The 18,918-nt window shown below is 42.0% G+C and overlaps 1 protein-coding gene across 2 annotated transcripts in view; it reads right to left on the bottom strand.

Annotated features, from left to right (window-relative positions):
* The window catches only part of ADAMTSL3 (ADAMTS like 3), a 2,197,206-nt gene that overhangs the window by 324,424 nt on the left and 1,853,864 nt on the right, over positions 1-18,918 (bottom strand). For both annotated transcript variants that reach the window (XM_069222572.1, XM_069222573.1), the window contains exon 23: positions 11,576-11,704. In XM_069222572.1, the coding sequence (XP_069078673.1) occupies positions 11,576-11,704 (129 nt within the window). The remainder of the gene's footprint in view (positions 1-11,575; positions 11,705-18,918) is intronic.

The raw sequence follows: 18,918 nt of genomic DNA, 5'->3' as shown, positions 1-18,918 counted from the left end.
TAATGAGGTGGGTCGCATTTTGCGACCCCATAGCGAGTCCCTGCACTCACAGGGATGGTGGCCTGCTGAAGTCAGCAGACCTCCATGTCTGTGACTGCTTTTTAAATAAAGCAGTTTTTTTTTTTCATTTTGCAGCCCGTTTTCCTTAAAGGAAAACGAGTTGCAAAATGAAAAAAATACCGAAGCCATTTGGTTTCGTTTTTTCAGAGTAGGCAGTGGTCCACAGGACCACTGCCTGCTCTGAAAAAATATTTTTGTCGACTTTCACAAAGGGGAAGGGGTCCCATGGGGACCCCTTCCCTTTTGCGAATGAGTTACCACCAGTGTGAAACTGGTGGTAACTGCGAGTTGCTTTGCGACCGCATTCGCGGTCACAAAGCAATTCTGAATTGCGATGCGAGTCGCAAATAGGAAGGGAACATCCCTTCCTATTTGCGAGTCGCATTCACAAATTGCGAGTCGGTACCGACTCGCAATTTGTGAATGTGCATCGCGTTAGGCCTTTTGCATGGCGGAAACTGCGATTTTCACAGTTTGCACCATGCAAACGGCTACCTACAACTGGCCCTAAGTGTGAAGGCAAACCCTTGGTCAGGGATAAAATGGCAAATCGATGCCAACAACAAAGTTACCTAGCAGTTACGGAACCTAGCCCTGTCCCACTTGGAGATTCTGGTGCCAAAACCAGTGGTGTCAGAAAGAAGGCAACAACAGTGCATTGGATTTCAAAGGATCCTCACTGGATTCAGCTTTCAATGCTGCTGCACCAAGGATTTTGAGCTACAAAAGTAGCCTTATTCAGATTTTGCCCTTGGTGTGGCAGAATCAAGACTCACAATGCCCAGAGGAATTTGTGGCCGTTTTGTGTTCACAGTGCATCAAGAGAGGACAGCCTGGTAAATTTCTGCCTCAAAAAACAGTGCAATTTCTAAATAATACGACACATTATTATTTGGACAATATCAAAAATCTTTCCCTGGGTATTATTGTACAGCCTCCTGGGGCTCAATGATCTGGCAATCTTATTAAGGTAATTACGAGACAAATTATACAGTTGGTAAATTAGTGAAACCGACTTCAGGTCGCTCGGCCAATTAAGGTACAGCACCAGTATCTAAAGTAGAACTTCACATTTGGTCTTGAACTCATTCTATTAATGCTCCCGATCCAATCCTGAAGAAAATGTTTCTGAAGACTTCAATAGGACAATTAAAAAAGAGAATGCGGATTTGTCCAGGAATTCTCTTCTACAGTAGCCAGTTCTGAGTCAGACTTGCACACAGCATGCAATATTTATGGGGACCTGGTATCGCTGATTCCTTCAGGAGCTTGAAAAAGATTTGTGTTCAAATGTGAAGAAAGTGATGCATGAAAACCCTTCCCAGACGAATGAAGGTTGCATGTAATGGAGAACTCCTCTTGATCCTGCAGAATGTAAACAATTGTTCTAACAGACTCATTCTGACCTGACAAAGCAAGTATTATTGTCTCTGACACATAAAAATAAAAAAAATCACAATCTCAGAATGTGATGTATACAAAGATTTTCAGACCTGAGCCAAGTGTAAAACCCTCAAGGCAGGAAAACGGCTTTGAATTATGTGAGATTTGTCCTGGTTTAGGACACCTTTAACTTTGCCTTTCCTGGCTTAAGAAAACCTTAAGGTTATATTATCGGGTGTACAGCTATTTTAAGACCATTTGGGCCTGATGTGCAAAGCTCTGCCCTGTATTAAAAATATAATACTCATTCAACACCAATATCACCCTATTCATTTAAGACATAAACATTTTGCAAATCGGATCTCACCTCTTTGACCTGCAGACAAAGCTGGATTTCAACTAGTCACCCAGATACGGCTGTCTACATATCGCAAATAGTGCTGTGTGGCTCAGTGACATTCAAAACAAGAGCAAGTGCCTTGCAATCAGAATCCTCACAGAGGTTTGAGGAAGTATAATAAGTATGCAAACTGCTAATCATACCAAAAAACTATACAAATGGCTTCACAACACTTGTGTCTTTGTGTCTCTGGCAGTAATATTTACTGTAATAATTCCAATACGTCACATGCATGAGATTTTTCTTGTGACCATCATCTGTGATCAAACTCACTTAGGAAGCTGATGCATGTCGTGTGCGTCCCACTGACAAAGCCCTATTCTGTAGGTAAAGAATCCAGACTTTCTGCTGTTAACCCAAATGACAACCAACCAGAAGGCTAGGGCATGTTTTAAGGGAAATTTCACACCTAGGGTATTGAATTTACATTTGGATGTAGCTAAAGCAAGTTTAAATTAACATATAGACTTGGGCAACTTAAATTTGAAATACATCTTATTTTGTGGGGCAAGAAACCGAATGAACAAGTTTGTTCAGTGAAGAGGAGCAGATCTTCGAGAGGCATAGGAGTTGATCGATGGAGATGTAAATGTATCAAATGTAATTAAAAACAATGTCTGAGTGTAGCGCTTAAGTATAAAATAGGGAAAAACTGAAAGTCAGCACTAGTTAACGAAACTGCCCCACGGAGCTGTCCTTTTTAAAGCAAAGGCAAAGAAACAGAAAACCATTTGTGAGAGTCTGTTACAATGGAACTTGAATTTAAAGCTGCGGACAGGCGTTGTGAAATTTATAAATACATTTAATAGAATGAGTATTAAAAAACCTGTAACTCGCATTTTTGATATGTAGACTTTTTCAGCCAACCAGCTTTGTTTTTACACGGTATTATATTTATATCTCTAGCACACATCTACGCATTGAATCTTTTTGGTGCTGTCTGGATGGCAATGTCAAATGAGAGGATATGTTATTTCAGAGCTGACCGTATTCAAAGTTCCATGAATAAATATGTCTTAAATATCTAAGCCCGATTCAAAATAGCATGTGAATTTGGCCTCTGGTGTCCGTACCAAAGAGAACATTACACAACTTATACCCCAGAACATGTTATTTGTTCCATGATGGTGTACAACTAAAGCTAATTATTGCAAAAAGACTGGTGAATACAAAATATACAGACTAAACATCAATTAAAAGGTTTAAAGGAGCAATAACGAACAATGAGTGGAATAGCACTGAAAATGTCAGGTTAATGTGAGTGACCATGCAGGATATGGGCATTAAGAGCAGGGGGAAAATGCACAGGTGGGACTATCCTCGTATTCTTCTACAGGATGATGTATCGACTTGAGAGACATTATCTATAAGAGGAGCAGGGTTTGGAAGCAACAATAAAAGGTTTAAACAGTGCAGTAGTGACCATGGGTGAGGCAACTGCTGAATAAATCTAAAGTGACCATTTTTAATAAAAACAAATCATAGAACCAGGGCAATCTTGTCTGTTCTAAGAATTATGGACATAATCAGTGCAGTGGAGTAGTACGTTTGCCATGAACCACATACAAGCAAGGGAAATGTGCCCCTCTGGCTACTACTCCTAAAGGAACCATTGGCAGATTCCACCCAGATAGCAAATTACTGCCTGATCTCCCTATTACTTTACCCAGCCAAGGTCATGAAGACAGTCATCAACAAGCAACCTCGATGTGACCCAAATCCTGGACACCACTCAATCAGGCTTCAACTCTAATGTCAGCACAAAGACTATGCTCATTGCAGCAACTGATATCAGGATTATGCTTGAACGAGGAGAAACAGCAGCCGTTATCCTGCTCAACATTTTAACAGCGTTCAACGTGGTCTCCCACCCCACCCTGATCAGAAGACTACACAAAACAGGTACTAAAGGACTTGCTCTCAGCTGAATCTGCTTCTTCCTCTGGGAAGAACACAAGTAAATCATCATGCAATCCTCTATGTTGAAAGTCAGGAACATCATCTGTGGAGTCCCTCAAGGATCAGCTCTCAGCCTGACGTTTGTAATACCTACATGCGCCTATTGGCTGACATCATCAGATGGTTCAGTATCAAAATTGTTTCCTACGCAGATGACACCCAACTGATACTCTCCGCGACAGACAAGAATCCCATAACCAAAACCAACTTTGCAGCCTGCATGACCACGGTAGCCACCTGCATGAGATCTGCCTGAAGCTCAAATCAGAAAAGACCCAAGTTGTGATTTTCAGAATGAAGGTCTTTATTTTGGATTTGACCTGGTGGCCCACAGACCTCAGTTGCACACCAACACCCACTGCCCACGCCAGAAACTTAGGGATCCTAGATGACTAGCTTGGCATGGCAACCCAAATAAGCACAGTGACTTCCACCTGTTTCCACGTCCTGAGGATGTTTAAATGAAGTGGCTACCAGAGAACACCAGGCAAACAGACACAAGGACACTGATAACCAACAGATTTGACTATGGCAACACACTCTATGGGGGAATTACTAAACAGCTCCTGAACAGGCACCAAACCATCCAAAATGCTGTGGCAAGACTCGTTCTCAACCTACCACGCTGCACCCACATCACTTCACACCTCAAGGAACTTCACTGGCTCCCCTTACACAAATGCACTCAGTTCAAACTCCTTTCACGCACATACAATGTTCTACACAACATAGGCCCTGCTTACCTCAACTGCTGTTTACAGTTCCATCAACCTTCTCTGCTTAGCCCCAAAGCATGGAACGACCTCCCACAGCACATCAGAGCCCCCTCATTGTTTTTTTAGTTCCAGAAGAAGCTGAAGACTGGGGCTTTTTAATAAATTCTCCTTGGGAGACTGTTGCCTACCCACCAGCGAAGCTCCTGGATACCCTCACAGTTACACTTTATTTCAAGCCTCTGCTCAGAAACAACTGGGATGTCACCCAGCCTTCAAACTGCCTTTCTTTAAACATAAAAAATAATGTACAAGGACACTTTCAATATTGTCATTTCGCTTTTGTCAAAAAGATCTGGCATTCTTCCCACAATTGAGACATGTTTTCTTTTTCTGTCCATTTTTGCAAATTCTAGCCATTGATCTCTGGTCATGTCAGCGACCAAAGTCTTCCATTCCTTTACATTCCATGGTGAGCTCCTTTCCAGTCCTCTGTTCTCAAGCTCTGCTGTTGTTGCTTTCAAGAGGTCTCTGTGAGATCAGGGTTTTAGCTCCCCGTGGGTGTAGTGGTTGTTAGGCTGTTTCAGGGGTCACCCCCGTCAGCAGAAATGCTTTTCTTCTGGTTTTCTGAAGAGCCAACTAGGTTCCAGGAGACATCAAAATGCTGTACCTTGTTCAGAGTGGGCCAGAAGCACAATCATGCAGTTCTTGGTTTAGATGTACAAATGTATAACACGATGTAACATACTATATAGGGACTTTGGTAGAACAATAAACTTCAAAGTCCAGAGTAAAACATAACTTCCTGCCGATACAATATACTTTGCGTATGCTCAGGGAGCAAAGACAGTTCATATTGTAACATTTCTAGGTCTGGATAGAGAAAGGTTTAGTGTGTGCCAGAGCTTATGTTATTAATTTTACTTGACTTGGTACAATTACCTGTCATCGACATGATGGGATGGAAAGTTCATTTCTTTTTAGTGGTATCATCACAAGATGGAAGGAGGAAACACCTTCACAAGGATATTCAAAAGAAGTGGGACCCTGGGGAGGGCACAGCCCTGCAAGGGGCAGAATGCAAAGTGTGTGTCTAGAGAGAAATGCAGCAAGTCAAGGTGGCCAAAGGGTGCTGGACTTGAAGTTGGTAATTGACTTGTTGAGCTAGGTGAGCTAAAGGCGTCAGAGTGGGGGAGGAAGGGGTGACAATAATCTCACCCACATGTTATTACTCTGGGTAGAGCTGTAATCTACTAACAAAAGTACAACGATAAACAAATCTCCAGGCATTCGAGTGATATTAAGTGGCAGCTTTTCACACATACCTACACACACTCGCACACACACACATATATATGCAGAAATACACAATTATGGGTAGACCACAAAGGGATGGTAGTGGAGATCAGCAAGTGGGAGAATGAAATACTCAGTGTGTGAGGGGATGTATGCCTTGTGTAAGAACCTAGAAAATAAAATAGGAGACTTCTTGCGGTGAGTTGGGAGATGGTGGAGGCAGAGAAGAGCAGGCCTCTGAGACCCACAGCGGGTCCTTCTCTCAAAGGAACAACTACCAGCTGTCACTCTGGAAGGTGGCAGTGGTCATATTAACACCTCTTATGCAACATATTTCTCCAGGACAAATGTGGTGCAAAAACACAATCTAGCTTTATCTTTCACACCCCTAGTAGGAATAATGCTAGACTGCTTTTAGATGGGGCTCACCTGTGGAGATGCATAGTTAAAAGACTTTATAGTCATGTTGATTTGGTCTGAACAGAAGCCATCATTATGTACTTAGGCTGTATTCCCTATTTACATAGTCTAAATTACAATTAAAGAATGAGGAAAAAATGAATGTGGGCATTTGGACTACACTCGTTCAATTAAGTTGTAGAGCATGCTGAGGTTCAATTATGTTTTTAAAGCAACTTTCTCATAAATTTCTTGTATTAGCATTGTGCATTAACTCAATAAACCTTGACTCAATAATCCAATAAGGGCCCGAGGTGTAGTCCTACAGACTTGTTAATTTGAAAAACAAAAATAACTGGGGTAGCTTTGGAATTCTGCTTACTGTATATTATGCATACCCGCCACCCCTGTTCAGTGTCAGCCGCAACTGGTGGTAACTGAAAATCAATATTAAAAAAGTAATGGTGCCATAGGGCAACATGACACAAACTTAATGGCAGTTTCTGGACTTTTTTTACTTGACAAGGTGATTCGATGACATTATTTGATAGGCTGTGATTCATCTGCCTTTTATAAATTTAGATTCATATTTTGAAGTACAGCATTTTATAGTTTTTGTGGGTATAAAAATATTTAATTGTAGAAGTTGTTGGAATATCTTGTATAGAAGAGTAGTGAGTCACCTAACAAAGCTCCCTTTTGCTACTGTTCCACCGCAATATGTTTTTGGTGTTATCTTGTAAAATGTTTCACCTGTTGCAACTTGGGGGCAGATTTATCAAAATTTCACGCAGCGCAGCATAACAAATCACCTTGCTGTCCTGCATGAGAGGGAAAGTGCAGGAATGTGCCATATTTAATATGACACAGCGCATTCCTGTCCTTTCCTCACGCTGGCGCACAATGTGCTGTCTAGCGCCTATGCAGGAACCCTTCCACCGTTGTGCAAGGGTGCCTGAGTTGCAGGCAGGATTGTTTTTGTATAGGAAGGGGCAAAAAACAATGCAAAATAATGATATTTCTTCTTGTTATGCCTCACCTGGGAAGATGTAGAATTTTGAAGCATTTCCAGGTCTACCACTAATGGTAAATCTGGGAATGCACTAAAATCCATGGGTGGATGCATGAGAGCACCCACGTCACCCATGGAATGCCTGCTTCGGACAGAGCAACACAATGCAACGATGTGCGATGCATTGCATTAGTCTAGATTTATCAAGCCACTCAGGGCCACGCAAGTTGGCCTTGCATAGCTTGATAAATCTGACTTAGTTGTGTCGCCCTTGTGCCACTCTTTGCGGCACAAGGACTATAAAACTCATTAAAAAATGTGCCCCAAGGCATTTATTTACCTAAGAAGATGCAATTTCAATACAAAATATACACAATTAAGATTGTTCAGATAATGAAAGGGATGAGGTGCAATGCAGGTTTGGAGGGAGGGTGTTCCACGTTTTCAAACCATTGCCTCAGAAAGCTTTTAAAAAAAAGTTTTTTATTTCTGAAGAAGAGGAAGTCGGGGCAGTGTACATCAGAGGTAGCTTTATACATTAAACAATCATTTCTACAAACCTCTTAGAGAGATGGATCATGAAACCGCCTGTTTTCACAATCTTAAATTATAACTCTCAGGGTTCTTATACAATACATTTACGGTATAACCATTAAAAGATATAAATCTGAATAGGGGAATCTATCTAACTCTTAATCCACAGCATTAAATGATCTTTGGGACTAGCCTCATGTTGTTCTTGCAGTATGATATAGTGATGATGAATTTTACCACCCTTTAGTCCTGATATTAGGCAGATAAAAGATTTAACACAGTTAAAACCTTTCCTCTTGAATGTTAGGTCATTGGAATAGTTTTAAGGCAGTACTCAAAAGGATTTCCTGCAAAAAGTTTCTCTTTAGTGCTTTAAACCTCACTCACCTTCAACAAAATAATTTCCTTGTTTCCAAAGGATTCAATGGGCTTCTCAATTGAAAAGCCAGTACCTTAGACAGTAAACGTACTAATAATAGTAGCAGTGACAGCAGTTGTAGTGATACTAACAATAAAAGTAGTAGTAATAAAAACGTTTATTTGCAGTGTAATCATTAGTTACTGTAGAACTACAAATAACATATGAGGTAGAAGTGATAGCAGTAGTAACCGAAGGATATGTATTGTATGAATGAAAATAAAAGCATTCTTCAAGATCACTAGCTGTCATACTGTCTCAGGCAGCTGGGATGCTTGGCGTATCGGGTCTGGGGAGATTTATGATAGCACTAGTGGACTGCTATGCTGTCGAATAAACTTACCTTGCACGAGCTGGTCTGTTGTTATGGTCTTCCATGTCCTCGCCCGTCTCCACCGGGGGTTCCTGTATGGAGATGTCACTAGTGCCTCCAGTACCCGTGCATTCTTCTTCCTAGAATTCTCCATTGAGGATTTCTGGGACAGATAACATACCAACTCCAAGACAGCCACTACATAACTGAATCAACATTAGGTCTTCCCAATCCAAGATGGTGGTTCTAGTTCCTCTGTGATAGTTTCCTGTTTTCTACCTATAGAAAGGTAAGAATTCCTCCTACCCTTGCTTCATGTAGTGTGCTTTTTTGTTCCTCGCTCTTGGCCAGTCCTGGCGTTTTCTCATGCTTCTGCACTAGTTTCCTCCTCCTTTTCCTTGTTCCTTGCCTTGTCTCTGGAATCCTTTACTCCTCCTCTGCTCTTCCTTCACATTTCTTTTCTGGATTCTTCCTTCAGCCATCTCCTTCTATAGAGCTTTGCTGTCAGACTTTGCCCTTTTGTTCCTCTGACTACAATGGAGCTGTCATTTACATTTATAAAGAGGTTTTTGCCCGTTGGCCTTTTCCTTCTTGGGGATACTTCGAGATGGCACTAACTGCTAGGCACTAGTCTGTGTCGGTGGCATCGTGGCTACTGAATGGGGTCATCATTACCTCCAGCAGACAAAGTCTGTGAAGATATCGCCTGTCAGGCCAAGAAGTGCATTCAGTACATCCAGAGAGACTTTTAAGCATTGAACCATTAGCACTAGCAGACTCAGTTTAATATTAGAATTCTATTTAGTGGTACTAGTTTTCATGTTAAAAATAATACTACTACTACCATTAAGTCTACCAGTAGTAGTATAAGTTCAAGACTTGTGGTAGTAAAACTCCTACTTCTAATAGTAAACCTATGGTAAAAATTACGTGGCTTAACAAAAGGAAACTAGAATGTTCTTCCAGATAATCGAAAGCCATTGTTTCCTTTAAAAAAAACTCACACTTCATTTAAAAAAATGCCTTTTTCTTCTTGAGCTTCATCCTACCATCATGAAATCCTCAGTGAAGGAGTGCTATATAAATGTTATCAATAAACCATAGCAATATTACTATCAATGGTAGTACTAGTAAAGGTACTAGTGGCAGTAGTAAGACTTCTACCAATGGTAGTAGTACTTGCTTTTCCTTTTATGTGTTGGAAATACTGCTGAAACAGTAGTATAATTAGTAGTAAATCCAGTGCTACCAACACTAATCCTGGCACAAGTAGCAATATTGTGATATGATACTTTTTACCGCTTTTTGGTTTCTCACAATACAGTATGCTATAGTTTGATTTTATATTTACTGTTATCTGACAAGATTAAAATTACCCTAGGGATATTGAGATCTGAAAGTCAATACTGTTTCACTTTTTTAGCATTGAAGGATACCTTAGTGTGCTGAATGTTCACTTCTAACTGGTATGGTGCTCCGAGAGTCATGAGTTTGAACCCCATCAGGGCGATAGTACCCTTCCATCCCTCTGAGGAGGGTATATTGAATAATATAAATTGCCTAATAGTAACACCTTTTATTTACAAAGCTAAGCAACAGCAAAAGTCCTGTATTAAGCATTACGTAAAAACATTATACTTTAGTTTACAGATATATATTTTCATACACCTTCTCTGAAGGATGTCATGCCACATCACAGAATGCATTGTAAATGTACTCATACATTTGGAGTCGATTTACATTTTTTGAGAAATTCAATTAGTAGTCCTGGGATACTGCAACTATCACAGTTTCCCCAGCAGTACTCCTGAAATGCTATTAGGGATCCCATTTTCACATGAGCACATAATAATTAGGGGTGGGCGTAACTCGGGTAATTCAGTGTAGCGTAATCACGCAGAATTACCTAGGGACACAAGAAGAGCAATTCTGCATTTAGCACTTCTACTTAGTGCATCCATAATGGGCGCAAGATAGCTAAGAACAATCACTAAATGCAAATGCACATGAAAAGTGAGCATGAGCAGCCGCTAGCTCTCGCTAAATGTGTTATTGGGGTAGGATTTTTCTTGCCATACTTTCCACATTTAGCACTATTTTCTTAGTGCAAAATGTACCCTCTCATCCAAAATGGACACTAGAATGCATTTTGAGCTAAGAAATATAGCTAAATGCAGCAGAATGCAAATGCAAGTTAGATGTGCTAGATTATAAATGTTCTCTATCTGTAGGATTTTTCCCTAAATTCACTCCTAATTCAACAAGTAGGAGTATCCACATTATCACTGGTAATTCGGCGGTCAAAGAGTGATGCAGAATTACTCAAATTACTTCAATTAATCTGGTGTGATCGGAATTCCGCCCAGGCATAATAAATATTTTCTGGATCTAAGGGGGGAAAAAATCCCTATGCAGAAACCTCGTGTAAAACCACTAATTTAGACAAGTGTTCCTTACCCACTCCAGTCCAGGAAAGAGATTAATTCCTTCGCTTTATAGCAGTAAATCTTTGACCATTAGCCGAGTAGCCATGGATCCATAAAAAGTTTGTGAACACTCGCATATATTTGTGGGTTTGCACACAATTTCATGGAATTCCAGCCCTGTAACACTCACTAAAGGTACTCACGTAAAAATCTTCAAATTAGTACTTTTTCTATGTGTCTGAAGCCATTTGTGAATGTTAAAAATAGTTTTACATTAATGAAAAGGTTTTAGCAAGGTCAAGTTGTGTGTAACCTTCGAATAGTTTTGTGAATTCGGCCCGCGTGTATCTTTTCACACGTTTCACACATTTTTTATGAGTTTGGTCACAAATCGTTTACTTAATTTCCATAAGCGATTGAGCTGTCAGTAAACAATCGATTTTCTTATAATTCACGACAGGCATACTAGGTTGACTATTCAGTTAATGATTATGAAATCGCGTATATTTTTGAGCGTGAACTAAATAAATGCTGACATTTCGTGTTAGCACATAATTCTACAGCATTTGTACAGTATTAGGTTTACTTGCTGTGAAGCTGTATGTGTTAAGCTGAAAATGGAAACTAGAGGTTCTACTGAAAAGATGAGAGAGCAAACTTACCTTTCACAGGACAAGCAATTCTCACAGTAGATCCCTTTCTAGCCAATACATAGTCACCTGCGACAGCTGACTCGCTTGATGACTCCATAAATGTGATAGTATGACTACGAGACAGAATGGCAGGTTCCTCTGAAATAAAATAGAAAATGAAAAAATGAATAATGGAGTGGAGAGCATCTTATCAATGTACTCTGCTTTGCCCTATGCCCCACCCCTCTAACGGGGAATGCGATAAACTCTCGTGTTTGTGTGTGTGTGTGTGCGTGCTTCTATGCGTGTGTGCGTATTTCATTATCTGCATACGTGAGCCATGGTGTTCGATTACCTCCGATTGCGATAGAAATTCCAACGGCTCAGAGACATGTGTTTTAGAACCTTTGATTACGCTTGTTATAATGCCTGTCCTTGGAGCTGTCATGCTTTCTACATTTCAGTTTTCTCCTACCACATTCCTCCTTCCCATCCCCTATAATCAGACAGGCTTCGTCACTTTAGTTAGGTACAGTGCTTTAGGCAGAGCCGGTAACTGGTATTCATTCCAGGGGACAAGGAACTTCATTTGCTAACTTGCTTGTTGGATCAACTGTGCCTTGTGTTTAAAAATTGAGGGCCTCCTTTACAAGGCCCTAATGGCACACTGCTCTAATGGAGCGTCATTTTTTTTTATGCTCCGGTGACGCAGTGTGACAGCCCATATTCACAAGGCCATGCAAAGCCACCTTGCATAGCTTTTCATAGTCTTGTAAATTTGGACCCCTTTCAAGAATAACACTGTGTGAAAGGGAAGTTCCAAGGGTATTGCTTCAGTTGTTCCCTCTAGGGGTGGCTCTTTCATTAGGGCGGAGGAGTTTCACCGCCCACCAGCAGTAGCAACTGCAAACCTTTTCCCAAAAAATGATAATAAACTGTGTTTATTATCATTTTTTGGGAAAAGGGGCGGGCCCTCTGGGGTGACAAGCAGTGAGGGGGGAGTGCACAGCACTCCCTGTAGGAAGCTGGCTCTGTATATACTATATCAAAATGAGATATAGTGTGCACAGTGTCCAGAAGTTCCCTAGGAGGCTTGACAGAGGCAATACTAGATAATACTAATGCTCTATTTGTTGTAGTGTGGTTGAGCAGTTATGCTTATCAGAGGGTAGTGTTAAATATTTGTTGTACACAAACAAGCAATAAGTGAAAACCCACACTCAATGACAACTCCAGGGCAATAGGTTTTTAGAACCACAAGATTAATTTAGAAGGTAAGTACATTAAATGAAAGGTTCTTTGCATAGTAATACTTAGGACTTTGAATAGATTCAATATTGTACACAGTTTTCTCTAAAATAGCAAAAAGCTATTTTAAAAGTGGACACTGCAATTTTCAACAGTTCCTCGGAGAGGTAAGTAAAGTACAGTTTCTAAGGTAAGTACCACACTTATGGGTTTAGTCTCCGGGGCATAGGTAACCCACCGTTGGGGGTTCATGGCAACCTCAAACACCCAGAACCAGCAACACAGAGCCAGTCAGGTGCAGAGGTCAAACAGGAGCCAAAATAACATGGGTGCCTATGGAGACAGGGAGTACTCTGGTTCCAGTCTACTTGCAGGTAAGTGCCTGCATCGTCAGAGGGCAGACCAGGGGGGTTTGGAGGAGTACTGGAGAGGCCCCAAGTAGGCACAAAAACTACAACCCCAGCGGCACGGGGTGGCCGGGTGCAGTGTGCAAGCAGGGCGTCGGGTTCTCAATAGAAGTCTATGGAGGGACCCGGGAATCACTTAGGCGCTGCAGGCAGGGGACAGGGGGGCCTCTTGAGCAAGCCACTGGCGGGGCAAGGGTGAGAGTCATCTGCTGGTCGTTGCTGCAGCTGTGGTCGGTTTCTCACGGGCTTGGGGGCTGAGGGGGTGCAGTGCTTCTCCAGGCGTTGGATATCTTCGTCCCGGGCAGTCGCGGTCAGGGGGGTCCTCGGGATTCCCTCTGCAGGTGTTGTCGTGCTGGTGCAGAGAGGTCCGCCCAGGGTGGACATGTCATCAGAGTCACCTGGGGGTCCTCTCTGGATAGCTAGTTTCTCTGGACATGGGCCGGGGGGCAGCGGGTGAAGAGTAGTTGGGCTCACGCTTCTGGAGTGAGGTGAGAGTCTCTTTAAAGTTGGTTTCTTGATCTTCTTTTTGGACAGGTCTGCTGTCCATGGGAGTTTCTTGGTCCTTGGTCATGCAGGCAGTCCCCTGGAGGCTTTTCAGGGTTCGCTGGTCCTGCAGAACGCGTTGCTTCTTTTCTTGCAGCTTTTCGAAGTAGGAGACGGGCCGGTAGGGCTGGGGCCGAGTAAGTTGGTGTCTCCTTCTCTTCTCTGTGGGGTTATCAGCTCAGCAGTCCTTCTTCTTTCTTGAGGTCATCAGAAATCTAAAGAGCTGGGTTCAGGGTTGCCCCTAAATACTAAATTTAGTGGTGTGTTAGGATCAGAGGGCAGTAGCCAATGGCTACTGTCCATCAGGGTGGTTACACCCTCCTTCTGCCCACTCCCTCTGGGGAAAGGGGCACATCTCTATCCCTATTGGTCCTAATCCTCCAAAGCAAGATGAAGGATTTCCTAAGGAGGGTGTCACATCAGCTCTGGTCACCTTAGGGGTGAACCAGGCTGAGGGGATGATTCCTCCTTGTTTTTCTCACTATCCCTCCTGAGTTGCAGCCAGGGGGGCGGGCATCTCCACTAGCTGGAGTGCCCTGGGGCACTGTAACACCAGGCTTGAGCCATTGAGGCTTACTGTCTGGTGTTACAGTTCCTGCAGGGGGAGCTGTGAAGCACCTCCACCCAGGACAGGCTTTGTTTCTGACCATAGAGCACAAAGGCACTCACACCATGTGGTCAGAAACTCTTCTGGAAGTGGCAGGCTGGCACAGTCCAGTCAGCCTTGCACTAGCAGTTGGGCTAACATACAGGGGGCATTTCTAAGATGCCCTCAGTGTGCATTTTTCAATAAATCCCACACTGGCATCAGTGTGGGTTTATTGTGCTGAGAAGTTTGATACCAAACTTCCCAGTATTCAGTGTAGCCATTATGGTGCTGTAGAGTTCATAATGACAGACTCCCAGACCATATACTCAGTATTGCTACCCTGCACTTACAATGACTAAGATTTGACTTAGAGACTGTATGGGGCATAGTGCTAATGCATCTATGCCCTCACCTGTGGTATAGTGCACCCTGCCTTTGGCTGTAATGGCTGCTAGAGGGGTGACTTACCTATGCCACAGGCAATGGTTTGTGGGGATGGCACTCTGAGGGGAGTGCCATGTCGACTTTGTCTTTTCTCCCCACTAGCACACACAGGCTGCAAGGCAGTGTACATGTACTGAGTGAGGGTCCCTGAGGGTGCTATAATACATGCTGCAGCCCTTAGGGACCTTCCCTGGACACAGGGCCCTTGGTACCTGGTGTACCTTTTACAAGGGCCTTAACTGTGTGCCAGGGCTGTGCCAATTGTGGAAACAAAGGTTCAGTTTTAGGGAAAGAACACTGGTGCTGGGGCATGGTTAGCAGGGTCCCAGCACACTTCCAATCAAAGCTGGCATCAACACTAGGCAGAAAGTGGGGGGTGACCATGCCACCCATGGCATTTCCCTACACTCCCCCTCAAAGCGCATGAGTGTTTGGCCGGCCGTCTCGGGCCGGCCAAACACACATGTGCAGCGGGCTCTCTCCAGCCCAGCAACACAGTTGCCAGGCTGGAGAGAGCCTGTCTAGGGTCCAAGTCTACCTGGGAGTGCCCTGACTGCATGTCCCCAGCCAATCCTGATGCTGCCGTAAGCAGCATCAGGATTGGCAGAGAGCAGGCTGGGAGCCTGTGCCTGCAGAGGAGTGGATAGAGGGGCCGGAGGAGATAAGTAGTTTTGTTTTTTATTTGTATTTTTTTATTTTTTATTTAATTCCTCACCCCCACCCTCGCGTTTCCTCGCCCCTTTTTTATGCCATAAGCCGCAACTGGCTCACGCAACACCCATGGAAATTGAAGGAATCTGACGCGTTCCCAGATTTACAAGTCTGGGAGTGCGTTTGATTCCTACACAACCTCAGGGGTGGCGTAAAAGTCATGCAGTGGGGAGAAATATGTGTTCTGCATTCTGCAGTTTAATGAATGCTAGTAATTTTTTTTGTTTTGTGAGCTTCCTATGCCAACTTATTCTGCCATAAATAGTTCTACTATTATTGATAATGTAATTGTCTCAGGAGATCAGGTGTAAATGATCAAACCTTATAAAGCTGTACCTATATTTTTCGGTGTCACCAATCATTTATCTTTTGAGGTTCATCTCCCATAAGTAAATGTTATGCTTCAGCCAGAATTCAAAAACTTAGAAATAGGAACACACCTCCTGTGATTATTTTTATGCAGGAAGATGTCCCTTCCAGCACAAACACAATAATACCTTCAACGCAGGCATCCTTGCACCATGGTGCAAGAGTGCCTGTGTTGGCACTACGTAGCAAATTGTGCACAAGCACAGGGGGAGAGGACAGAAATGTGCCGTATCTTGCAGATACACCACATTTCTGCCCTTTCCTGGTGGGGCAGGACGACACAGCAAGGCACTTTCTGCGCCCACTTGCACCACCGACCACATAAATGAGGACCTGGGTATTAAAAAATCTGATTTAAACAATGGGTTTGATTGATTCAGTCAAGGCAGCGTTCAGTTTTCTTGTGCGACTGAGAAGCAGACACAATGTAAGTCTGCTCATGGTACCCTGGTGGTGCTAGCAGTAACAATTCTCCAACTTATTCAATTTTGAATGCAGCGGTCTGAGAAAAGAAGGGGCTGCCTTTCTCAGAACCTTTGGCTCAGCACTTCAACACAAAAATAGGGGATAATTGATATTCAGAGTTGCATGACAAACACATTTTCTATTGAGCCCAACGTATTCTCTAATGAACCTGAAAGACAGTTGATACTGAAGGAATTGTTTGATATGAACTATTGGGAAGATGGAGGACAATGAATAATAATAATATTTTTTGTTTTGTGAGCTTCTTCTGCCAACTTATCCTGCCAGAAATAATTCTATCATTATTGATAATAATGTAATTGTCTCTGGAGATCAGGTGGAAAGTATCAAGCATTATAGAGCTGCACCTATATTTTTCGGTGTCACCAATAATTCATCTTTTGAGGTTCAGCTCCCATAAAGCAAATGTTATGCTTCAGTCAGAATCAGAGCAGAATCCAGAACTGGTGGTGATTTAAGGATAAGGTGGGTAATTATGGATCCAGCGTTTGTCTTAAAACAGGTAGTAGTAGCTTCTTTGCAGAATATTTATGCTTGGAGGACGACTTTCATGATAAACAGGATTTTAATTCTATTTTGACAACTGTACTGAATCACTAAAACTCCCATCATGGAAGCCCCTAACTTGTTTTTTTGATCGATTCCATGGTGAAACTATGGCTTGATTTAAATGTTTTAATCAGCAGATAGAGACAGGAGTGCATCAAGGGTGTGACCTAGCTACCGTACTTCTGGCCATGTATACCAATAAGTTAGAGTACATTCTGTTAGAGAAGGGCCAAGGTACCCCTGGAATGAGTAGACATTTTATTCCAGCATTATTATAGGCCAATTTTGACATTCGTATGGCCATAGCTCTTAATAGTTTAAATATTTTAATTTGTTTTTACATTTCTTGTATTTACAATTTGATTTGAGACACCAATATTTCTAATTCTCCTGTTCATGCCATCAGTCCCAAATTATTGAATACTAAAAAAGGCCTTTGGAATGAAAGTTCAGTATTTCTATATGTTGGACTCACCTTTGACAATAACAAAAAGTGTTTATGCTTCAGAGCAAACAGGATAAAGTAATGTAATCACTAGGGCCGGTTTTATTTTTTGTCTCAAGACTGGGCAATAAATCTTTTGCCTCATAATATCTATTTTTAAGAAGAAATGCATAATTCTGTCAGCAATTTATAGTGCCATTTGGGACCTCTATATGTCCTCTGCACAAATAGAAGTACATTTTGTAGACATTTACTGGGAGTTCCGCTTTTTCATATCATGAGGAGCTCAGTCTTAATTGGAAGACTGAAAGTAACATACCTTCTGATTTATTGTTGTTTCTTTTTGGCTAAAGTAGATGCTTGTTTGAACTGGGAAATAATTGAAGATAGTATGATGTGGTAACTCTATGTTAAGAGAATTTGTGCTGAGCTAGGTTACCCATATTTGTTTGATTCCTCTTGGAATATAGTTAAGAATGATACAATGTGGGTGAAGTCTGCATTTTTAGAAGAGAGGCAAGCGGATAGAGATTTTTAAGGAACTCAGTAATCCTTCAGTTACATGTTGTCTGACAAAAACGGCTCTTGTTATTGAACCTGATTTAACATACCTTCTTCCCCATAAGAACAATAGCTTTTAAGTGGGTTACACATCATATCTCCAAAGAGATGGGCTTTACTGAAATGCCTTATCTTTGGCCAGTGCTACTATCTCTAGACACACATTCATGCAAAGATGTTTTTTATTGTGTTTTTCACAGCCTCTTGCACAAAATAATATAATTCTATTCTTGAAAAGTGGTACATGTATGAGCTGTAGACCTGCATTTTCTACCTTCAGCTGTCCACCCCTTTGACATCTTTCATTCTTGGCCATTTTTTATGTGGTGATGAATAGCAAGGAGCATGAGGTGCACATTTGTATAGTTTAGATTGTGATCATTTGATAATGAATTGGTATTGATATGTGCATGTTTTTCTTTTGTGATAAATTTGTATATGTAGGTTTTTATGGTTAATATTTTACCTAAAATTAAAGCTGGAGTGCATGAGTGAATGGATGAGTGAGAAAGTAAGTACAGCATCCAGCGAATAATTATATTACAGAGTGTAGTACTTACTGGGAGGGGTATCATCATCCCATTCCTAGTTCTGCGCTTAAGAATGGAGAATAATATTTATGGAGAAACAAGGCTCAATCTCTCACACAATTACCGCCACACCATTCACACTTAGATATTCTGAATATCTAATATCTGAATCAATCCTATTATTTACTAGAAGTGGGTCAACAGATCCCTCAGACCTAGAAAGAGAGTGCCCCACCCCGATTATGTATAGAATATCTTGTTCTGCGAGTTGTTGTATGCAAACCTCCCCACACACAAGGAATGTGCTGGAGGGCTCTATAACAAGAGCACAGAGGAAGGCGTGGCTTCGGGCGTCAAGATGGGGGTCGCACTCTAAGAGTGCTCCGGACCCCTCCGTCATCCGCCCGTAATAGCCTTTAACATCCTGCATCAGTATACACTTTTAGCTATTTCTAAAAGATCCTCAAGTCAGCCTAGAACCCGATTGCCCC

This window comes from Pleurodeles waltl, chromosome 3_1 (assembly GCF_031143425.1).
Source record: "Pleurodeles waltl isolate 20211129_DDA chromosome 3_1, aPleWal1.hap1.20221129, whole genome shotgun sequence".
NCBI lineage: Eukaryota > Metazoa > Chordata > Amphibia > Caudata > Salamandridae > Pleurodeles > Pleurodeles waltl.
The sequence above is the reverse complement of the archived record's forward strand: the minus strand, read 5'-3'. Positions and strand labels throughout refer to the sequence as shown.